This window comes from Salvelinus namaycush, chromosome 11, assembly GCF_016432855.1.
Source record: "Salvelinus namaycush isolate Seneca chromosome 11, SaNama_1.0, whole genome shotgun sequence".
Taxonomy (NCBI): Eukaryota; Metazoa; Chordata; class Actinopteri; order Salmoniformes; family Salmonidae; genus Salvelinus; species Salvelinus namaycush.
The window spans coordinates 11251504-11276885 of record NC_052317.1 but is presented as its reverse complement, the minus strand read 5'-3'; the positions used below and the strand labels follow the sequence as shown (position 1 = coordinate 11276885).

The window sequence follows — 25382 nt, the reverse complement described above, 5'->3', positions numbered from 1 at the left end:
GAACGTCTCCATTGGGTTGAGGTCAGGTGATTGCGGAGACCAGGTAATCTGATGCAGCACCCCATCACTCTCCTTTATGGTCAAATAGCCCTTACACTTCCTGTGTTTGGGTCATTGTCCTGTTGAAAAACAAATGATAGTCCCACAAAGTGCAAACCTGATGGGATGGGATCGCTGCAGAATGCTTTGGTAGCCATGCTGGGGAAGTGTGCCTTGAATTCTAAGTAAATCACTGACAGTGGTCACCAGCAAAGCACCCCCACACCATCACACCTCATCCTCCATGCTTCACGGTGAGAACCACACATGTGGAGATCATCCCTTCACCTACTTTGCGTCTCACAAAGGCACGGCGGTTGGAACCAAAAATCTCAAATTTCCACTGGTTTAATGTCCATTGCTCGTGTTTCTTGACCCAAGCAAGTCTCTCTTCTTCTTATTGGAGTACTTCTAGTGGTTTCTTTGCAGAAATTCGACCATGAATGCCTGATTCACGCAATCTCCTCTGAACAGTTGATGTTGAGATGTGTCTGTAACTCTGTGAAGTATTTATTTTGGGCTGAAATCTGAGGTGCAGTTAGTTGCTGGTTTCTGAAGGCTGGTAACTCTAATGAATTTATCCTCTGCGGCAGAGGTAACTCTGGATCTTCCCTTCCTGTGGCGGTCCTCGAGAGAGCCAGCTTCATCATAGCGATTGATGGTTTTTGCGACTGCACTTGATGAAACTTTCAAAGTTCTTGACATTTTCCATGTTGACTGACCTTCATGTCTTAAAGTAATGATGGACTGTCGTTTCTCTTTGCTTATTTGAGGTGTTCTTGCCATAATATGGACTTGGTCTTTTACCAAATAGAGCTATCTTCTGTATACCAACCCTACCTTGTCATAACACAATTGATTGGCTCAAACGCATTTAAGAAGGAAAGAAATTCCACAAATTAACTTTTAACAAGGCACACCTGTTAATTGAAATGCATTCCAGGTGACTAACTCAGCTGGAGCTGATTGAGAAGCTGATTGAGAGAATGCCAAGAGTGTGTAAAGCTGTCATCGAGGCAAAGGGTGGCTACTTTGAAGAATCTCAAATAAAAAATATGTTTTGATTTGTTTAACATTTTTTGGGTTACTACATGATTCCATATGTGTTATTTCCTAGTTTTGATGTCTTCACTATTATTCTACAATGTAGAAGATAGTAAAAATAAAGAAAAACCCTTGAATGAGTAGGTGTGTCCAAACTTTTGACTGGTACTGTAACTTGGATCATTGTTATAGGGCTGTGAAACCCTGAGCATTTCTCACTGGAAATTGCTGCTGACATTGAACATAGCTTAGGGTTAGGGTATTTAATTAATGTCAGACTTTCCTATGCCACTGTTCCCAACCTCTTGTACCCCATAGGTTGTAAATAAACCCTTTTTAAGCTGATATAACTTCTATCATTATTATTGGGCTGTGAAACCCATAGCCGAATGGCTTCTCACCATTTATTCACAGAGAGCAATTTCCGTTTTTTTAACAGGTAGTGTCCATTTATTTACAGTAGTGTGTTGATAAATTTTGCATTCTTCACTGGAAATACAGAATATGTATAAAAATGCCAAATATACCAAAAGCTAAATCAAGCAGAGATTTATGACTATTTAACCATGTTAATCATTACTGAAACATGCAACCTACAAACATTTAACCAGTTAAAGATAATGAATACATGTCAACTAGATACAAATATTTTATAAAAACATAATTCATACAAAAAGTCAAGAGTTGGCTATAACATGAGTACAAACAAAGTGAGTGTGTGTATATGTGTGTAAGTGTTTGTGTGCGTGTGTGTGTATTCTGGAAAAAGTGAAGCCTTGTATTAAATGCATTATGAAGAAAATTGTGTAAATATGAAATGCGTTATGAAAATTGTGTTGGCCTACTCTTGCCTACACGACAAAAGGGCCTTTCTGACTACAAGTGCACCAGTATCCCAAATGATTAATTGAAAACAAGCAAAGAAAACAGTTTTGGAATTAATAAAACATTTTTTTTAAACATAAGGCTACTATTTTATTATAATTATTTCGGTGACAACCTGGTTTATTAACAATATTGGGTTGTTAACGTGTTTTCTTTTTTTATAAATAAAAAAGGCAGTGTTGAACAACATTACCCGTCATGCATTGCTCTAATAACTTTCAAAAGATTGTTCTGAAGTTTGCTCCCAAAAAATATATTTTCCTATGAATGGAATTGCACAAATGTGTGTGTTTTCACATTAATTAAGCCACACAAAACACACACAAATTCACAAAATCTGCTGAGATACTTTTTGTACATACAGAAGCTTGCGAAAGTATTCACCCCCCTTGGCATTTTTCCTATTTTGTTGCCTTACAAACTGGAATTAAAGTAGATTTTGGGGGGGTTGGTATCATTTAATTTACACAACATACCTACCACTTTTAAGATGCTAAATATTTTTTATTGTGAAACAAACAAGAAATAAGACAAAAAAAACTGAAAACTTGAGCGTGCATAACTATTCACCCCCCACCCGAAAGTCAATACTTTGTAGAGCCACCTTTTGCAGCAATTACATCTGCAAGCCTCTTGGGGTATATCTCTGTAAGCTTGGCACTTCTAGCCACTTGGATTTTTGCCCATTCTTCAAGGCAAAACTGCTCCAGCACCTTCAAGTTGGAAGAGTTCCGCTGGTGTACAGCAATCTTTAAGTCATACCACAGATTCTCAATTGGATTGAGGTCTGGGCTTTGACTAGGCCATTCCAAGACATTTAAATGTTTCCCCTTAAACCACTCGAGTGTTGCTTTGGCAGTATGCTTAGGGTCATTGTAATGCTGGAAGGTGAACCTCCATCCCAGTCTCAAATCTCCGGAAGACTGAAACAGGTTTCCCTCAAGAATTTCTCAGTATTTAGCGCCATCCATCATTCCTTCAATTCTGACCAGTTTCCCAGTCCCTGCTGATGAAAAACATCCCCACAGCATGATGCTGCCACCACCATGCTTCACTGTGGGGATGGTGTTCTCGGGGTGATGAAGTTGTTGGGTTTGCACCAGACACAGGGTTTTCCTTGATGGCCAAAAAGCTCAATTTTAGTCTCATCTGACCAGAGTACCTTCTTCCATATGTTTGGGGAGTCTCCCACATGCCTTTTGGTGAACACCAAATGTGTTTGCTTATTTTTTTCTTTAACTTCTTATGGCTGCAGCCCGGCGTCGGTACACTTATGACAACAGCCACTTCAAGTGCAGGGCGCGAAATTCAAAAGATATTTTTTTTAAATATTTAACTTTCACACATTAACAAGTCCAATACAGCATATGAAAGGTACACATCTTGTGAATCCAGCCAACATGTCCGATTTTTAAAATGTTTTACAGGGAAGACACAATATGTAAATCTATTAGCTAACCACGTTAGCAAAAGACACCACTTTTTTTACTCCACCAGTTTTTTACTCCATCAGTAGCTATCACAAATTCGACCAAATAAAGATATAAATAGCCACTAACCAAGAAACAACTTCATCAGATGACAGTCTGATAACATATTTATTGTATAGCATATGTTTTGTTAGAAAAATGTGCATATTTCAGGTATAAATCATAGTTTACATTGCAGCTACAATCAGAAATTGCACCGAAAGCAGCCATAATAATTACAGACACCAACGTCAAATACCTAATTACTCATCATAAAACATTTCTGAAAAATACATAGTGTACAGCAAATGAAAGACAGGCATCTTGTGATTCCAGCCAATATTTCCGATTTATTAAGTGTTTTACAGCGAAAACAAAATGTAGCGTTATATTAGCTTACCACAATAGCCAGAAACACTTGGGCGCCGACGACTAGTTCACATCTACGACAGATATATGAAATAGCATCATAAAATGTTTCTTACTTTTGCTGATCTTCCATCAGAATGTTGGACAAGGTGTCCTTTGTCCAGAACAATCGTTGTTTGGATTTAGAACGGCAACTTTCCCTCTTCATTTAGCAAGCACACTAGCCAAGTGGCACGACGCTCTCCATGTCAACAAACGGAAGAGAACGGAACACGGCAAAACTCCCGAAAATTTTTCAATAATCTGATGAAACTATATTGAAAAAACATACTTTACGATGATATGGTGACATGTATCAAATAAAATCAAAGCCGGAGATAGTAGTCCCCTATAACGGCAGCTAAACAAAAGGCAATCCCACTGTCCACCTCGCGCTCTTCAGAGTACCGAAAATGGTGGACACGTCATTCCAAGATGATGTGTTCCATCTCAGACCAAGATAATCACCTCATTTCTTCTCTCACAGCCTCTTGACACCCAGGGGAAGGTGTATGACGTGCATGTATACTAATAGGTCTCGTGCCCATTTATAGGCAGGAAGAAGAACAGAGCCTCGATTTCAGACTTTCCACTTCCTGGTCAGGAAGTGTGCTGCAGAATGAGTTCTGTTTCACTCAGAGAAATAATTCAAACGGTTTTAGAAACTAGAGAGTGTTTTCTATCCAATAGTAATAATAATATGCATATTGTACGAGCAAGAATTGAGTACGAGGCCGTTTGAAATGGGCACCTTTTATCTGGCTACTCAATACTGCCCCTTGCAGCCCAAACAGGTTAAGCAATGGCTTTTTTTCGGGCCACTCATCCGTAAAGCCCAACTCTGTGGAGTGTACGGCTTAAAGTGGTTCTATGGACAGATACTCCAATCTCCGCTGTCGAGCTTTTCAGCTCCTTCAGGGTTATCTTTGGTCTCTTTGTTGCCTCTCTGATTAATGCCCTCCTTGCCTGTTCCGTGAGTTTTGGTGGGCGGCCCTCTCTTGGCAGGTTTGTTGTGGTGCCATATTCTTTAAAAAAATATATAATGGATTTAATGGTGCTCCGTGGGATGTTCAAAGTTTCTGATATTTTTTATAACCCAACCCTGATCTGTTCTTCTCCACAACTTTGTCCCTGACCTGTTTGGAGAGCTCCTTGGTCTTCATAGTGCCACTTGCTTGGTGGTGCCCCTTGCTTAATGGTGTTGCAGACTCTGAGGCCTTTCAGAACAGGTGTAAATATACTGAGATCATGTGACAGACCATGTGACACTTAGATTGCACACAGGTGGACTTTATTTAACTAATTATGTTACTTCTGAAGGTAATTGGTTGCACCAGATCTTATTTAGGGGCTTCATAGCAAAGGGGGTGAATACATAAGCACCCACCACTTTTCCGTTTTTATTTTTTTGAATTTTTTGAAACAAGTAATTTGGACTATTTTGTGTATGTCCATTACATGAAATCCAAATAAAAATCCATTTAAATTACAGGTTGTAATGCAACAAAATAGGAAAAACGCCAAGGGGGGTGAATACTTTTGCAAGGCACTGTATTTGCACGAATTGAGTGTGAGATTGTGTTGCAATGGGAGATGAGGCTGGGACTGGAGCTCCATCATGTAAGTGGGGACTCGGGGACTGAGTCCTGCTAGCTGTCACTGGTGATGTCTCATTTGTAACTTACCATAGCTGGGTTAGGTTCTATCATGGTGTGAGATGTATCACAGCTACAGTAAATGTATCGCGTTTAATCAAAGACAAACAATGCCACCCCTCAGAGCCTGTTTCCTCTCTAGGTTTTCCTAGGGAGTTTTTCCTAGCCACCATGCTTCTACATCTGCGTTGTTTGCTATTTAGCATTTTAGGATGGGTTTCTGTATAAGCACTTTGTGATTGCTGATGTAAAAAGGGTTTTATAAATACATTTGATTGATTGAGCTCTCCCTAAGGTGTCATTTAGGGTAGAATCCACACAACTCAATTTTTTTGCCTTAATCATGCGTTGTTGTCAATGGGAGATTTCCGCAAAATAATGAGTTATGCCTGCTCATCTTAAGTTAGGGTTCAGCCCGTAGAGACCAGTGTAACCACCACAGCCATTGCAGTCTTCATCGAAACCTTTAGCACTCTGATTGCTTGTATGGAACTACATCTGAATAAAGGCGTCCTTTTGCTTCACTGCATGGCATTAATCTCCACAATCAGCACTAACAACGTACCACTCCACTAACTCTCCGACCCAGATTCACAGAAGTAAGTGAGAGACTGAGATATCCTCCTTTTTGAGGGTACATCATCTTCATAGGGTCCATCTGGGAGTGGAGCTGTCCAGGTTTGAGGGCTCACACCGCTCCTGACCTCCTCTCCTCTCCTTGACAGCTGCAGAGCTGCCTCCAGGGCAAGATTCATGAATAAATGCCAACCAGCATCAGCATCAGGACCATAGAGATACAACTATAGAGAGGCTGATGTCATAGGACCTCGAACCATAGTTCCTCTCTAGTGCTCTATCTCTATGATCCGGACACTGACATACTCTCAGACAACCAAACTGTCTGTAGAGGTTGCCAGCTAGTTGAGCAAAATAGCCTTCGTTTAGGGAAGGTGGGAAAACAAAGGCTAACACACTTAGATGTTAGAGTGTGATGAGGATATTCATTTGGATAGGAGAGGAACTCACTGAAATCGATGAACATTACATTAACTAAATTTATTTACAGACGATAGCAGTGAGTTGAATTGTCTTGAGTGCATCCCTCACGCTTGTGATGGGTTTTTTTAACCTTCATTTCTCCTCTCCCTCATTAGGCAACATCAGAAACACGGAGCGTCTGAGCTACGACAAGCAGCTGCGCTACAAGATCATGGTGACCGCCTTCGACTGCGGCCAGAAGAGGGCGACGGAGAGTGTGGCGGTGCACATCGATGTCAAGCCCGTCTGCAAACCTGGCTGGCAAGGTCAGTGGCATCACAGAGGAAGACTCTGTTCACACTGCAAAGACCTAAGTTGCAGATCGCAAAAGTTACTAACAGGTTGCTAATCATTCAATAAGTAGTTTGGCTTCCCCAAAGTTAGAGGCTACCACACTGTAGCAGAAATCAATTTACTCCTCACAAAATGGCCACCAGCATGACTCAGGGTACTTGCTTGCAGCACTATCAGTGTCTCTGCGTTTCGCCTTGCACTGTTCTTTTCTCCCTCTGCACCCATGACCCAGTAGTGTTCTAAGAGAAAGAGGAGCTCTCATCCTCCCTGTGAGGGCTTATAACTACACTATCACACTCCTTGCTCTGGATCTTACAGTCCTCCTCGATTCTGTTTACCCAAGCAATCCAGGTCAAGGGCCCCTGTGGAGAAGGGAAGAGGGGAATACAGCATATCCCGTTTTAGAATAAAGCCCCAAGAGGGAAGAAAACATTGTTTAAGGAAAGCCGGTGGAACTTGACTGGATCTTGTCTCGTACTACTGTAGCAGTCACACAGTTAAAGCCTTCACAAGCGGACAGGGTCCCCCACTGCTTCCCTGTCAAAGACGTCATTAGGCCACGTCATGAGAAGAAAGGCTGGGAAGACGCCTTCATCTAATTACAAGAAATCCCTCCTTTCCTTAAAGATCGAGTCCGCATTGCCACGGTTCTCCGCAGCGCCTTTGTTATTGTTTTGGTATTGTTGATGAAACGAAGGTTGAGGAGCGTCAGGCAGTGTAGTTAAAATCATTTTTTCAACGGTACATATTCTGTTGTTCTGTCACGCATGCATTGATGTCCGAGGGGATAAAAACTGTTAGTTGTTTGCAGTTTGTTGTTGTAATATCCCAAACGGACGTGACAGTTACACCAATTAAGGATTTCAGATTTAAAGACAGTGTGTGATTCCTCTTGCTGGAAATGTAGCTTGAAATGGGGCCAGAGTTTTTCCATTACCTGAATGAAGGCTCACGCAGTAGTGGGGGGTAGCTTGATACTAAAGGGCAGCTCTCCATGAGACACTCACTGTAAATGTCACCAACAAATAGAGCTATATCTAATAGTCCTCAAAGTCATGGCAACAGATGGTACATACAGCTGCAAAGTACTGTACAGAAAAGTGTGGCAATCCCACAATCTTTTTGTTTTAAGAGAGACATTGGTCGTGCCCTTCAGACCAATAAGAAACATGAACACGTTATACTCACAAGAAGCTCATAAATGTTGCATAATGGGCCGTAATGTGTAATAATTCCAGCCATAATCCCACATAGGCTAGTAGCCATTAATCTTGGCATATATAATCATAAATACAAGATGTAATAAGGCGTTAACATATTATGCCCATGACTTACATGGCTATATATTTCATCAAGTCATTTATTTGACCTTGTAACCGGATAATGAAATGTGTTGGAGTATGATTTGTGTCATTGAACAGAAAAGCCTTGTGTAATTGAATAGAAAGTCTATTGAAATTATAGCTCTATTTGAAATCGTGCATGCAAGATAAAACGTCATTTTAGAAAATTTGGCAATCCGTCCAACCGACCTCACAACTGCAGACTACGTCAGCCTAGGACCTCCACATCCGGTTTCTTCACCTGCGGGTGAAGAAAAAACGAATTCTGATTGATTGGGCCTGGTTCCCAAATGGGTGGGCCTATGCCCTCCCAGGCCATCCATGGCTGTGCCCATTGCCCAGTGAAATCCATAAATTAAGGCCTCATTTATTTGTTTCAATCGACTGATTTCCTTCTATGAACTGTTATTCGGTAGAATCTTTGAAATTGTTGCATGTTGCGTTTATATTTTTGTTCAGTATACAACATGAGTATAACTCTTAATTAAAATCACAGGTGAAATACTGTACCTTTTCTGTGCTAGCCTTCTAACAACATAATTTCTCTGTCTGCCTCTCCCTGGTCATGTCATTTCTCTCTCTGAGTGTTTGGCCTTGAATATATGATGGAATAGACTCGACAGCTGTCAACTCTCCGCTCTACACACAGCAATAAAATGGCTATAACTGCCCCTTAGACTATAAAGAAGGCCTGGTGTGGCCCACAGATACATATGGAGGGTAATCGAAATGTAAAACGGGTGACAAAGATGACAGACGAAGCCGAGGGGAGGTGAGGCCTTCCTGCACTGGAGCTGTCAGGATCCTTGAGCTTCTAATTCGCCTCTTGCGCTCTCCGTTTTCCGCAATCCCTCTCATCCTTTATCTACCTTTCTCTCGCCCTCTCTGTTCCGTTCTCCCCATCTCTCTGGTCATATGCCACCTATCGTGGCAGATCCTTCTAGCCACCCATCCCATTTTTGCATTTTCATGCCATTTCCTGGCAATCTGGCGTATCACTTTGGTCTGGTATAGAACCATCAACATCCCTCTAGACTTCTTCTGACGATTGCCTCAGCACTTAAAGCGTCTTATTTTTTCATTTTACTTCCCCACTCTTCTTATTCTACTGTTTCACTTATTTTCGTATTCTATTCCCCCCAGTTCTTATACTCTCATATTGCTGTGTGAAAAGGTCTGGGGGCTCCCTACCTGGTCTATGCATCCTTTTGATACAGACACTCTCTGATTTAAAATAGTTTACCTGGAGTTAGCTGATCTTGTTCTGCCACTCAATAATATTGTTGTAGAGATACCTGTAAACACAATATTGTTTGTGACATAATTGGGCAGTGATTCATGTCAAATTAATCCCTTTGTGGTGACGTGCTAGCATGTTCATTAGCATTGATAGCAAAGTTGATCATTGTAGCATTATAGCATTAGCTACAGGAGAAACATTCCACTGAGTAGCCTAACACCTGATTTCATTTAAACTCAGAATGGTCAGCCTTTCTTTTTGTGTCAGATAAGGTTTATTGATTTGATATGGAAGACCATGAAAGCAGACCCCGTTCATACGTGTTGCCAACACTCAATTGTGTGACATGGATTAGCAAGCACAGTGGGTTAGCAGTTAGCATAGCGTAGCCTCCTGTGTCAGAACCTCACTTCTCCTTAAGCTTCTTGGTGTGTGAAGTCATCTGTCACCTGTTTAGCTTTAGTGAGGAGTGCTCCGTGATGCCTTCAATTCAGAGGCTTGCTCTGGTATTCAGTGGAACCGTTTTCCTCTGTAGCATTGGCTCTGTGCTGGAGCTAGCCTGGCTATAGTAGAGCTAGTGAAAGATACTGTAGGATAAAATATGCTGAGCTGAAAACAGGCTAAGGGTCTGACCTTCACCCAAAGTGAATACCAAACATGCAAATGGTGAATAATACAACCTGGCCAGTGGCTGGATCCATTTATCGTTTCTAGGTGATTATTTTTATTTCTTAGTACTGTTTCAGAAGTAATTAAATGTTCTATTTAGAAATGTTTGTGTCTACAGTAGCACAATAGTGATACAATAGTTCAGTACAGATATGCCCTATCGAGCCAGTTTTGGCATCTGAATTACTAAGCATTAGGAAAAATACATTTTCTATTGGGAATAATAAACAATATACTTCTCTTGTTCTCCCAGGCTGGAACAAACGAATGGACTATGAGCCCGGAACAGGAAGCAAGCAACTGTTTCCCAAGATGCACCTGGAGACTTGTGACGGCCCGCTGTCGGCGGTGAGAGCCATGGTGGAGCTGCAGACCAGCCACATTGGGAAGGGTTGCGACCGAGAGACCTACTCTGAGAAGTCCCTACAGAAACTCTGTGGTAAGCCACAAAGGGAAAGAGAGAAGATAAAATCATCAAATGTTCTAATAATATTTCATCCTGTGTGCAGTTGCACATTGTGTAATGCGTTAATTACACTTATGACTAGTGAATTCATAGAGACAATTGGGTGTGTTGTTTCTATTTTACTCAACTCATTAATGGTTTCCAATTACTGTAACTACTCTAATTTCTAATGTTTTGTCACGTTGAGTCATTTCATTGTAATTTGTAAATCTACAGGTAGGTGGCAGGTAGCCTAGCGGTTAAGAGCGTTGAGCCAGTAACTGAAAGGTCGCTGGTTTGAATCCCTGTGCTGACTAAGCAAGGCACTTAAGCAAGGCACTTAACCCTAACTTCTCTCTCCTCACGATCACAGTGAAAGTCCTGCTCTTTAAGAGCATATGCTAAATTAAATGTCTATATTTGATCAACCTGATGAATCATTGTTATTAATAATTCTGGGGAGAAATCTGCTCAAGTGAACATTTTCATTGTGAAGAGTTGAAAATGTGAACTGTCTCCGATTTTCTATATATTTCTTTCTTGGATTTATTTTCCTGTTGTGAAATACTGAAGTGTGATATGGTTGGTTTAAAAAATGTATATGCAGCAATAACAGTTTATTGTTCGACTCGAGCCTAAGTCTTTATGTGGTTGAGCAATGGCTACACATGCATACTTGATATGCTCATTTGGATGCAGAAGTCTTTCCCTACTTCTTTAGTATGCAAAGTTTGCAAGCCAGGAGCTTTTCCAAAGCTCCATAATCGTTATCTAATATGCAATAAAACAAATTGTAATAGCAACATTGATTTCTGTGAGAGTACAAATATCGGTACACATAAATAGAGAACGCACAGAGATTGCTCAAGAGGGCCACCATATTTTTTTTTAGAGCCACTTTAAAGATAATTGAATTTGGTCAACAACATCCCAACAAAAAAAAGGTAAAAAAATCAGGACTTACTTTATTTCCTAAGCAGAGATTGGTTGGAAGTGTGATGTATTCATAGCTTTCATGGTCAGACGTGGGCTGGTCAATACAGAAATAATATGAATAGAAGGCAGGGGTCACGGATTTGACAAGGCCTTCTGAAAACTGTGCAGAGTGAGAGTACGAGACTGAATCTCATCAACTTCTCTCTCCTCCTGATCACAGTGAAAGTCCTGACACAGTTTAAAGAGGTCTGGGCGTGGATTTATGCGTCCCTATCGATTGACGAGCTTGAATGTTGCATAGTTTTAAAGAGCTGGCCTGTTTCTTCAAAGGGGTGGCCGGGATGTGGATTTCGGGGACAGAAACATACAGGGTCATTCATCGCTCATTAGATTCATACTGTCAACTCTTGTGTGACATGGAGAAGGTGATGCTGTGGTGAGAATAGACAGATGTCAAATACCTTTCCCAACGAAGACTGTTCTGCAACAGTTCAGCATCTTATCTCCCGTACTGTTACATTCTACGCCCACATAATTATCCCCATGACGACACCCTGCATGAACATCGTGGGATTAGAGGTTTTTAGATAACGTCCAACTCAAACGTTACAAGTATCAGTCTCCTTTTAACCTTTGTGCCACTTTTCGTGTGTCAAAATGTCACCCACTGACTGTTCTCATCTTTAATTGGTCCTCCAGGTGCGGCGTCCGGCAGCACGGACCTCCTCCCCGCCCCCAGCGCTTCCACCAATTGGACGGTCTCGCTGCTGACAGACAGTGGGCGGGATAGCGACCTCATCTTCCGCTTCGACGGGCGGCAGGCCTCCAACGTGCCGGAGCGGGTGGTTCCACAGAACCTGACTGACCATTTCACCATCGCCACGTGGATGAAGCATGGGCCCAGCCCCGGTCTGAGAGCTGAGAAGGAGACCTTGCTCTGCAACTCTGACAAGACCGGTGAGACCAGGAAGGGGTTCATTTGTGGGATTTGATCCATCCTAGTTCATTGTTAATGTCACGGCCGTCAAAAGGAGGAGACCAAGGCGCAGCGTAGTATGCGTACATTCTTCTTTATTACTAGAAAGAACACTGAACAAAACTAACAAAATAACAAAACGAACCGTGAAGCTATACAAAATGAGTGCTGACAGACAACTACACATAGACAAGAACCCACAAATACCCAAGGGAAAATGACAACCTAAATATGATCCCCAATCAGAGACAACGATAAACAGCTGCCTCTGATTGGGAACCAATTCAGGCCACCATAAACCTACATATGCCTAGACTTACAAACACCCCGAGACATACAAAAACCCTAGACAATACAAAACAAGCATACCCACCCTCGTCACACCCTGACCTAACCAAAATAATAAAGAAAACATAGATAACTAAGGTCAGGGTGTGACAGTTAATCAAAGCATGATTTTATGGTGGTGAGGTGGTGGAACTATTGCCCAAATTGAGGCTATTTATCTTCTGTCACAAGATTTTAAGAGAGAATCAAAGCAATAGCCACCATTCCAGCTACTATTTATTGTTCAATGTAAGGTGTAAGAAAGGAGCTTCCAATGTGAAGATAGTTGGCGCCCAACGTGGAACATAGGAACATTTTTGTGCCCAATCTGGAGTGGAGGTGGCGTAGTCGCGTAAATGCAGAGGTTGTTTTGCCATCTGTCGACCACTTCTAGTTTCAGAGTCAGACTAAGTGGAGCTGTGAAGGTGTGACTGGAGACAGGCGGCCTGACAGGCTCTTATTGATTCCATCGAGCACTCCGCTCACACGGAGCGAAAAGGAGAGTCCATCAATATGCACGGCCAAAACAGCCCTGTGTGTAACCCCAGCGGCTCCAAGGAAAAGCACAGAGGGGGGGGGGGGGTTATGATGAAAAGTGCCACCATGAGAGAAAAGCTGTGAAGTCATACACCTCATTAGCGTCCCACAGGGCCTTTCACAATGTCACAATGGCACACGGAGCATGTGACATTTATTGAGCTGCCTCGTGAAGTGGCAGGGTTTAATTCAAAGTGACACACGTCAATAGCATTTACAGGACATTTTGCACCAATAAGCTCCTTTGTCCATAATGACAGATATAATTTCAGATACCACTTTCGCAGAGCATTTGTATAACACCATTTATTTTCCCTCTTAACTGTGGAAAATAGCTTTTTTGGTTGGATAAGGTATAATATCTATATAATATCGTGAAATATTTATTTTATTTTATGCAGTGTACCGTCTAGAATGTCTATGTTTTTCTGTGAATGAGAATAGAGGATATCTCTATTCTGTTCTGGCTAGAAAAGGAAGTTAACATAACTCAAACGTTTATGAATGTTATAAGCCTGTAATTGGCAGTTTTCTGTAACATACCCATATCCTTCTACAGAGATGAACCGGCACCACTACTCCCTGTACGTCCACAACTGCCGTCTGGTTTTCCTGCTCAGGAGAGACTTCACCCAGGTTGACACCTTCCGCCCTGCAGAGTTCCACTGGAAACTGGAGCAGGTGAGCTGACCTATAACCTCTGACTTTTGACCCAGGAGAACAGGAGAACCTCTACTGTTCCATTGTCTATACTAGCATACTACTTAGAATTAGGGCCGGCGCCAGAACGAACCGGTTGGAGGGGTATTTGATTTTCATAGGGGGCAGGTTTTTTCCACTGGACCTCCTATGTGGATATATTGAACACTTTAATTAGTTTATATATATTGTTACTATGAAACAGAAAGCATTGGTGTTGGAACCATCAAGACGCACGGTCAGCAAGATGTATGGTCAAATGGTGACAACATGTGTGCTTGATAATAGTGAAAATCATTGCAAAAGAAATAATGGCATAATGAATAGAAGTGTTGATATGCCAGCAGACAAAAAGTCCATTATCAGTTGGAGCATGTCCATGTCACATAGCTTAAACAACGAAAGCTGTTGAGTGCGTTGCCTATTTTGTTTCTTGCTTGAGATGTAGGGCCTACTCTCTCAGTGAGGACATTTTGTGCAGATAATAGCCCGTGGAATTCTCACCAGCTTGTTCTATTCCAAACGGTGCCGTCCTCTCTACTGTCTCACCGTTTCATTTGGTGGTGGCGTGGGCACCTGCTCACTGCTCACAGTTCTGTCTTTTTTGCACTTAGGCCTCGGAGGTGTAGGATCAGGTTGAGGCTCAGAATCAGAAGAATACTCATCGGCGATGTCATCATGATTCAATTTCTTCCCCACCATCTGAGTCGTTTTCATTCAGATTTTGTAGCAACACGAAAGCAGCATCCATTCGTCTTGGTCTTCTTGCCATTGTAAATGACGCACGCTCTCACTGTGTACTACAAGTAGGCCAGAGTAGACTGATAACAGAGTACATCATATTTTGACATTAGAATTAGAATCAATCAATGCAATAGAATGGCCCGCCCTGTTCTTGATTCGCAATTGGTGATTACATAATTATGCATCATTCGTTTCCCCTTGCTCATCAACTCATCCATTCTCCCTCATCATACTGTATTTAATCTGTTATTGTATGTGTGAAATTAGTTTCGGTATAGTTTAGGTTCACTTTCGAGGCAATTATCAGGGTGTTTATGAACTGGGCACGGCATCTATCGTCAACTATCGGGAGGAGGGGAGCAGGCCCTGCTGTCGAGAGAAGGAAGGGCAATGGGGAAAACCATATAAAAAAATGACCTGCCCTCCTATAAGCTAAACAAGCTAAACACCTTCTTCGCCCGCTTTGAGGATAACACAGTGCAACCGACGCGGCCCGACCTGCCGGCCCAGATGACATCCCTAGCCGCGTCCTCAGAGCATGCGCAGACCAGCTGGCTGGTATGTTTACGGACATGTTCAATCTCTCCCTATCCCAGTCTGCTGTCCCCACATGCATCAAGATGACCACCATTGTTCCTATACCCAAGAAAGCAAAGGTAACTGAACTAAATGACCCCGTAGCACTCACTTCTATCATCATGAAGTGCTTTGAGAGACTAGTCAAGGATCATATCACCTCCACCTTACCTGTCACCCTAGACCCACTTCAATTTGCTTACCGCCCCAATAGATCGACAGACGATGCAATCGCCATCGCACTGCATACTGCCCTATCCCATCTGGACAAGAGGAATACCTATGTAAGAATGCTGTTGATTGACTATAGCTCAGCATTCAACACCATAGTACCCTCCAAGCTCATCATTAAGCTTGAGGCCCTGGGTCTGAACTCCACCCTGTGCACCTGGGTCATTGGCGTCCTGACGGGCCGCCCCCAGGTGGTGAAGGTCAGTGACAAACTGAAATGGTCCACCCACACAGACAATGTGATGATGAAAGCACAACAATGCTTCTTCAACTTCATGATGCGGAAGAAATTTGGCTTGGCACCTACAACCCTCACAAACTTTTACAGATGCACAATTGAGATGGGCTTTCCTCAATTTTATGGGCTTTTCCTCTGACACCGCCTATTATATAGGTCCTGGATGGCAGGAAGTTTGGCTCCAGTAATGTACTGGGCCATACGCACTACCCTCTGTAGCGCCTTACTGTCAGATGCCGAGCAGTTGCCATACCAGGTGGTGATGCAACCGGTCAGGATGGTCTCGATGGTGCAGCTGTAGAACCTTTTGAGGATCTGGGGACCAATGCCAAATCTTTTCAGTCTCCTGAGGGGGAAAAGGTTTTGTCTTTCCCTCTTCATGACTGTCTTGGTATGTTTGGATTATGATAGTTCGTTGGTGATGTGGACACCAAGGAACTTGTAACTCTCGACCTGCTCAACTACAGCCCCGTTGATGTTAATGGGGGTCTGTTCAGCCCGCCTTTTCCAGTAGTCCAAAATCATCTCCTTTGTCTTGCTCACATTGAGGGAGAGGTTGTTGTCCTGGCACCACACTGCCAGTTGTCTGACCTCCTCCCTATAGGCCTACCATCGTTGTTGGTGATCAGGCCTACCACTGTTGTGTGGTCATCAAACTTAATGATGGTGTTGGAGTCGTGTTTGGCCACGCAGTCATGGGTAAACAGGGAGTACAGGATGGGACTAAGAACACACCCCTGAGGAGCGCCCGTATTAAGGATCAGCGTGGCAGATGTGTTGTTGCCTATTCTTACCACCTGGGGGCGTTCCGTCAGGAAGTCCAGGATCCAGTTCCAGAGTGAGGTGTTTAGTCCCAGGATCCTTAGCTTATTGATGAGCTTTGATGGCACTGTTGTGTTAAACGCTGAGCTGTAGTCAATGAACAGCATTTTCACATAGGTGTTCCTTTAGTCCAGGTGTGAAAGGGCAGTGTGGAGTGCGATTGAGATTGCATCATCTGTGGATCTGTTGGGGCGGTATGCGAATTGGAGTGGGTCTAGGGTGTCCGGGAGGATGCTGTTGATGTGAGCCATGACCAGCCTTTCAAAGCACTTCATGGCTACCGATGTGAGTGCTACGGGGCGGTAATCATTTAGGCAGGTTACCTTCGCTTCCTTGGCCACAGGGACTATGATGGTCTGCTTGAAACATGTAGGTATTACAGACTCGGTCAGGGAGAGGTTGAAAATGTCCGTAAAGTCACTTGACAGTTTGTCCGCGCATGCTTTGAGTACACGTCCTGGTAATCCGTCTGGCTCTGCGGCTTAGTGAATGTTGACCTGTTTAAAGGTTTTGTTCACATCAGCTACCGAGAGGATTATCACACAGTCATCCAGAACAGCTGGTGCTCTCGTGTATGCTTCAGTGTTGCTTGCCTCGAAGCGAGCATAAAAGGCATTTAGCTCATCTGGTAGGCTCGTGTCACTGGGCAGCTCGCTTCTGGGTTTCCCTTTGTAGTCCGTAATAGTTTTTAAGCCCTGCCACATCCGACGAGCTTCAGAGCCGGTGTAGTAGGATTCAATCTTAATCCTGTATTGCCGCTTTGCTTGGGTAGGCCTGATGGTTAGTCTGAGGGCATAACGGGATTTCTTATTAGTGTTCGGATTAGTATCCCGCTCCTTGAAAGAGGCAGCTCGGGCCTTTAGCTCGATGTGGATGTTGCCTGTAATCCATGGCTTCTGGTTGGGATATGTACGTACGGTCGCTGTGGGGACGACGTCATCGATGCACTTATTGATGAAGCAGATGACTGAGGTGGTGTACTCCTCAATGCCATTGGATGAATCCCGGGACATATTCCAGTCTGTGCTAGCAAAACAGTCCTGTAGTGTAACATCCACGTCATCTGACCACTTCCGTATTGAGCGAATCACTGGTACTTCCTGCTTTCGTTTTTGCTTGTAAGCAGGAATCAGGAGGATATAATTATGGCCAGATTTGCCAAATGGAGTGCGGAGGAGAGCTTTGTATGCATCTCTGTGTGTGGAGTAAAGGTGGTCTAGGATTTTTTTCCCTCTGGTTGCACATGTGACATGCTGGTAAAAATTTGGTAAAACTGATTTAAGTTTGCCTGCATTAAAGTCCCTGGCCACTAGGAGCGCCTTTTCTTGGTGAGCATTTTCTTCTTTGCTTATGGCCTTATAGAGTTGGTTGAGAGCGGTCTTAGTGCCAGCTTTGTTCTGTGGTGGTAAATAGACAGCTACGAAAAATATTGATGAAAACTCTCTTGGTAGATAGTGGGGTCTACAGCTTATCTAAAGGTACTCTACCTCATTCAAACAATACCTTGAGAATTATTTAATATTAGACATTGCTCACCAGCTTATTGACAATTAGACACACAACCTCACCCCTCGTCTTACCAGACGTAGCTTCTCTGTCCTGCCGGTGCATGGAAAATCCCGCCAGCTCTATATTATCTGTATCATCGTTCAGCCACGTCTCGGTGAAATATAAGATATTACAGTTTTTAATGTCCCGTTAGTAGGATAATCTTAATCGTAGGTCATCAATTTTATTTTCCAAAGATTGTACGTTAGCAAGAAGAACAGATCGCAGTGGGAGTTTACTTGCTCGCCTACGGATTCTCAGAAGGCAGCCCAATCTGCGTCCTCTTTTCCTGCGTCTTTTCTTCAAGCAAATCACAGGGATCTGTGCCTGTTCCAGTGAAAGCAGTAGTTTCTTCCAGTCCGCGGTGAGTAATCGCTGTTCTGATGTCCAGAAGTTATTTTCGGTCATAAGAGACGGTAGCAGCAACATTATGTACAAAATAAGTTTTTAAAAAAGTTACACAAAAAGCAAAAATACTAACAAAATAGCACAATTGGTTGGGAGAATGTAAAACGTCAGCCATGTTCTTCGGCGCCACTGCCTGTTCACCCCGCTATCATCCAGAAGATGAGGTCAGTAAAGGTGGATCAAAGCTGGGACCGAGAGACTGAAAAACAGCTTTTATCTCAAGGCAATCAGATTGTTAAATAGCCATCACTAGCACATTAGAGGCTGCTGCCTATGTACATTTCTACTGTATCTTAGTTTATGCCGCTCTGACATTGCTTGTCCATATATTTATATATTTTTAATTCCATAATTTTTCTTAGATTTGTGTGTATTGGGTATATGTTGTGAAATTGATAGATATTATTTGTTAGATATTGCTGCACTGTCAGAGCTAGAAACATAAGCATTTCTCTACACCCACAATAACATCTGCTAAATACGTGTATGTGACCAATACAATTTGATTTGATTTGACTACCAGTTCTGTATGTGATATTAAGATTCTAACAACGCCAGTGTGCATTATACACTTATTTAGGAAAAGTCAAGGACGGAGGGGTGCTTGACTTTAAAAATGGCAGGGTAATAAATGTTTTTCATTCATGAGTAGTCCAAATGACTGCTTTAGGGGTTCTATTGTGGGATTTATAGTAACAACTTTGAGCATGTATTAGACTACCTTTTAATGTGACATGAACACAACCAGTCATGATGTTTTCATCTGATTGCAAAACAAATCACTTCAAAAAGTAGGTTATCTTCGCACGTTAGTCGAAAATAGCATCCGGTCGACCGAAACAGCGCCCTTCTGTCATACAATATGTAGCCCCACGTATCTGATGCGGTCTGGCAAAAAAAGAGAATGTCATACTCTTTTAGTCCAGACAGCATGAGCTACATTGGCTACACGTACTGAGACAGTGATGTTTTGTTTGCTCGGATGCTTTATCTGACAATGATGGGTCTTTCTGTCGGCGCGCGTCTCGGTTAAATAAATTATCAATAGGCCTCCCGAGTGGCACAATGGTCTAAAGAACTGCATCGCCGTGCTGAGGCACCACTACAGCCTGGGGTTCGATCCCATAACCAGGAGTCCCATAGGGCGGTGCATAAATTACCCAGAGTTCTCTGGCTTAGGGGAGGGTTTGGCCAGGTCATCGTGTTCTAGAGACTCCTTGTGGCGGTCTGGACGCCTGCAAGCTGCCTTCGGTTGTTAGTCGAACGGTGTTTCCTCCGACACAATGGTGTGGCTGGCTTCTGAGTTAAGCCAGCATTATGTTATGAAGCAGCGCGGCCTGGCGGGTCATATTTCAGAGGACGCATGTCTCGACCTTCGCGAGCCCGTTGCGGAGTTGCAGCGATGAGACAAGATTGCAACTACAAATTTGGGAGAAGAATTGTGTAAAATTACCCCAAACATTTGTATTTATTGAAATAGTTATATTTATTATAATGATCCATTTTTTATTTTTTTGGGGACAGGCAAGGAGGTACAAGTAGGGCGGGCCAGGCCCTCTAAGGCCCACCCATAACGTTGGCTCTTCTTAGACTATATGCCTTTTATTATGGTACAGGGCTAGGGGAAGAAATTTGTATTTTTGTTAAACAGTCAATATGTTACCCATTAGACAATGCTGCTTTCTTGCTAATTTAACTTAAGATTTGAAAGTGAGCAGCTATTATTTTGCTGCTTGGGCAGTGTTGTGTTGCTAAATGACTATTCCAGTCATGTCTGTCTCACTGAGTTTTTTCTCAGGTAGACAAACAGCAGTAGACCACTAGCTTTTCTTTGAGAGCCATCTCTCATTGTTTGTATGTACTGTGTTATAATACCGCCTCTTATCTCCTGCAGTTGTTAGCTCTCTCGCTCTCTGTGTGTGTGTGTGTGTGTGTGTGTCCGATGGGGCTTGGTTCGGGGTGTTTTTCTCCAGGTGATGGACTATGATTACTGCTGCAGTAAGAGGTCATTGCAGTGGCTCTTCATATCTCGTCATCCTGATTACCTGCGTCCCACTACCTCCACTCCTCTCCCCACAGCAGGAGATAAGAGGATAGGAGATACCACACACACACACACACACACACACACACACACACACACACACACACACACACACACACACACACACACACACACACACACTGGATATTCTATCCAGAGTAATGGCTCACCTAGTCTTTCTTCTGCGTTTATGTTTCAGAAAGTCATTGAACTAAATTACTGTGAAAGCCATTATTTCAGTACAACACAGCCTATCTGTGTGAAAATGTCAATATGACAGATAACTAACAGAGTCTTTGATATAGAAAACTAGGTGTAATTTTCTTCAAAATGAATATACTGTAAATGAATAATAAACAATTATTTGGCCGTGCTTTGTTGCTGAGGAACCTAAGGTAGGATAATTTACTTGTCTACTTTGGTCAGCCATGATAAAAATGTGTCAGGCAAAATTATTGTAGTGGTAGTTTTTGTTCATTTATTCATTGTGTCCTTTTTTGTCTCTGAAGCGCAGAGGTGTACTCTCTCAAAACATAGGTTGCATCCCAATATTCTCTCATTCCTTCTGAAGTGTCCACTCGTTCACTACTCCCCCAACATATCAAAATATTGGAATTGTTTAGACATGGGCTAGAGAGAGTTTCCATATACCATTCATTTCCTTTCAAATCCATGAAGGTAAGTGAACAAGTGCATATATTGGGACGCAACCATAACCTTCAACTACTTTGTATAGACCATATACTAGTGTATTTAAAATGTGTAAGAACGTACACTCTTTACTCCATGACTATACAATTACAGAACAATGAAATGAATAATTTCACAACATGGTCATACAGTATTGTCCTTATGTCCTTAATTACAGTGTTACTGCACAGGTATAAAACCATCTGAAGCAAACAAATAGCTTACTAGAATATCAGGCTGGTCTAAAATCAAGTTCTGTAGAATGCCCACTATGTAGTATTAACAGATCAAGTCTTCACCTAACATAAACTACTGTTAGGATGATTCAAGGTAAGCCAATGGAATATCTTGTATCGGTATCGCTCCACCTCCACTCTCCGACTCCCTAATTGTGTAGATATGTATCTCTTCTAATCTTATAGCTGTGGGACCTGCTGTACAATAATGTATGTGCATACAGAAACGATTAAGAAAAACACTGTAATTAAGTCAAGGTCTCTGGAGTTACTGCGCACTAGGTAGATTATGATTGTGGAAGGTGTGTGGGATGTGTGCGTGTGCGTGTGTGTGTGCGTGTGTGTGTGCGTGCGTGCGTGCGTGCGTGCGTGCGTGCGTGCGTGCGTGCGTGCGTGCGTGCGTGCGTGCGTGCGTGCGTGCGTGCGTGCGTGCGTGCGTGCGTGCGTGTGTCTGCCTGTGGGTCTGTGTGTAGTTTTCCGAGGTTGTTCAAGAAACTGAACATCCCACTATCAGTTCTCTATGCAGCACTGTGTCTATGATGGCTAGGCGCCATTGAATTTTGCTATAGGTTAAAGGAGGGCAATTTTTCTCCAACCCAATGCTCTTTTCTCCTGTGAGGCTGCTATAACTAAGACAAGGCCATCCAGGTGGAAGACTCAGCTGCTTTGGTAAACAACCTCTCAAGTCAACACAAGACTCCACAAAACATCTGCCAGGCAAACGGGAGACAGGAGACAAACTGAGGGATCATGGGGAGAAGGCTACATGCTACATCACTATGCTAACTTTATCTTAAACTAATTCAATATTTCTGTTTAGGATGATAGTAAATTAAGATTTACTACAATTACATATATTTCTTACTACTTTAACCATGGAGAGACTTTAAAAATGCTCCTTAACCTGTTAAAAGAGGGATTTGGATGATATTAGCTCCTGGTTTTAGATGTTCAGAACTTAAAGCGCCAACTTTCAACACTTCAACACTATCAAATCGAGCTTTATTTCAGACATGGAATGCAACACAATGTGCTTCACAGGAAAAAACGAATAAATCAATGAAAATAAAAACGGAAAGATTTACTACACAACAAACATAAGAGGATAAAAAACAACTTTCTAGGCTTGTGTGTTTTAGCTATGCGATCCAACACTTTTTATTCTCTCTGTGCCTGCCATGTAAGTGTGTATGTTTTCCTATGATATCTCTGTCTTTCTTTTTGCCGACAGTAAACAGAATATGGGGCCCTTGATCATGTGGTACACAGTATAGTGCTGTGTCACCATGGGAAGTCTCCATTCCCTTTCTTCTCTCCAAAATGGCCGACAGGATATATATCTTCCATGGGAGTTATTTTTAACATGTTTTAGTCCCATAGTTGAGTTGTTTGGAGTGTAATACTAGGGACATCAAACATTCAGCCTGCTGCACAGTCCCTATGGAAGCTCTAGTCTAGAGCACCTGGTTAAATTGTGTTAACCCGTCTAGCCCCGGGGTTCCGCTAGCGGAACTCCTCCCACATTCCACTGAAAAGGCAGAGCGCGAAATTCAAAAAATATTTTTGAGAAATATTTAACTTTCACACATTAACAAGTCCAATACAGCAAATGAAAGATAAACATCTTGTGGATCCAGTCAACATGTCCGATTTTTAAAATGTTTTACAGCGAAAACACCACGTATATTTATGTTAGCTCACCACCAAATACAAAAAAGCACAGACATTTTTCACAGCACAGATAGCATGCACAAAACCAACCAAACTAACCAAGAACCAACCAAACTAACCAAGAAACAACTTCATCAGATGACAGTCTTATAACATGTTACACAATAAATCTATGTTTTGTTCGAAAAATGTGCATATTTGAGCTATAAATCAGTTTTAAATTGCAGCTACCATCACAGCTACGTCACAAATAGCACCGAAGCAGCCAGAGTAATTACAGACACCAACGTGAAATACCTAAATACTCATCATAAAACATTTCTGAAAAATACATGGTGTACAGCAAATGAAAGACAAGCATCTTGTGAATCCAGCCAATATTTCCGATTTCTTAAGTGTTTTACAGCGAAAACACAATATAGCATTATATTAGCTTACCACAATAGCCAGAAACACAAGCCATTTACCAGCAGCAAAAGTTAGCGATCGTAACAAACCAGCAAAAGATATATAATTTTTGACTAACCTTGATAAGCTTCATCAGATGACAGTCCTATAACATCAGGTTATACATACACTTATGTTTTGTTCGAAAATGTGCATATTTAGAGCTGAAATCAGTGGTTATACATTGTGCTAACGTAGCATCTTTTTCCCACAACATCCGGATATTTTTCTGACACTCACATATTCTGACCAAATAACTATTCATAAACATTACTAAAAAATACATGTTGTATAGGAAATGATAGATACACTAGTTCTTAATGCAATCGCCGTGTTAGAATTCTAAAAAATAACTTCATTACGACATGCAGTTTACGTTATGGCGAGAGAGTGCCCAAAATCTGGGCGCAAACTATTAGTAAACATGTTCCGACAGATATATGAAATAGCACCATAAATGGGTTCTACTTTTGTTGAGCTTCCATCAGAATGTTGTACAAGGGGTCCTTTGTCGGGAACAATCGTTGTTTGGTTTTAGAATGGCATTTTTCCCTCTCGAATGAGCAAGCAAAACTAGCTAAGTGGCGCTAAGCTCTCCTTCGTCACCAAACGCAAAGAACGCAACACGTCTAAACTCCTGAAAAAATTTCAATAATCTAATAAAACTATATTGAAAAAACATACTTTACGATTATATTTTCACATTTATCAAATAAAATCAAAGCCGGAGATATAAGACGTCTATAACGATTGCTTTTCAGAAGCCAATACTGGTGACCTTTATGCGCTTCCTGAACAAACGAATTCTGGGGTCATGTCATTCCAAGCTGTCTCTTTTGCCCATAGAAAGAGATTGAGACCCCATTTCACCTCTCACAGCCTATTGACATCTAGTGGAAGGCGTATGAAGTGCATGTATAGTCATAAATCTCAAGCAAAATGATAGGGAGGCCTGGAACAGAGCCTCGATTTGAGATTTTTCACTTTCTGACAGGAAGTTTGCTGCAAAATGAGTTCTGTTTTACTCAAAGATATAATTCAAACGGTTTTAGAAACTTGAGAGTGTTTTCTATCCAATAGTAATAATAATATGCATATTGTACGAGCAAGAATAGAGTACGAGGCCGTTTAAATTGGGCACGATTTTCCCCCAAAGTGTAAATAGCGCCCTCTATCCTCAACAGGTTAACCCCTTAAGCTGACAGTCCCCAGGACTGGGCACTAGAATTACTTTACTTTAGTAATGTTTACATGACTTATTTTATTGATTTAGTAAGTCAGAAGACAGCAATCGAGACCTTCCTAGGACCATGTAAACACCCTCTGTCGAATAAACTTGTATTTGCTACCCTCTGGTGGTTGGCTGCATCATTACATCGATTTATGTCACTTCACTGCAATGTTACGTTTTTATTTATTTTTTATTTCACCTTTATTTAACTAGATAGGCCAGTTGAGAACAAGTTCTCATTTACAACTGCGACCTGGCCAAGATAAAGCAAAGCAGTGCTACACAAACAACACAGTTACACATGGAATAAACAAACATACAGTCAATAACACAATAAAAAAGTCTATATACAGTGTTTGCAAGTGAAATAAAATTAGGGATATTCTGCCCTTGAGTTGCGTTCCCATGCAAAACTAGACAGATAGCTAACAACTAAGTCTTCAATAAAACTCCCAAGGCGTGACTTTTCTTGAATGAATATATTGAAAACGT

At 42.0% G+C, this 25382-nt stretch overlaps 1 protein-coding gene across 1 annotated transcript in view; it reads left to right on the top strand.

The window, feature by feature from the left end:
- LOC120056279 (calsyntenin-2-like) overlaps nt 1–25382 on the top strand; it is a 183892-nt gene that overhangs the window by 101123 nt on the left and 57387 nt on the right. The window contains exons 5-8 of the mRNA XM_039004526.1: nt 6655–6804; nt 10338–10523; nt 12165–12422; nt 13865–13986. Of these exons, the coding sequence (XP_038860454.1) occupies nt 6655–6804; nt 10338–10523; nt 12165–12422; nt 13865–13986 (716 nt within the window). The remainder of the gene's footprint in view (nt 1–6654; nt 6805–10337; nt 10524–12164; nt 12423–13864; nt 13987–25382) is intronic.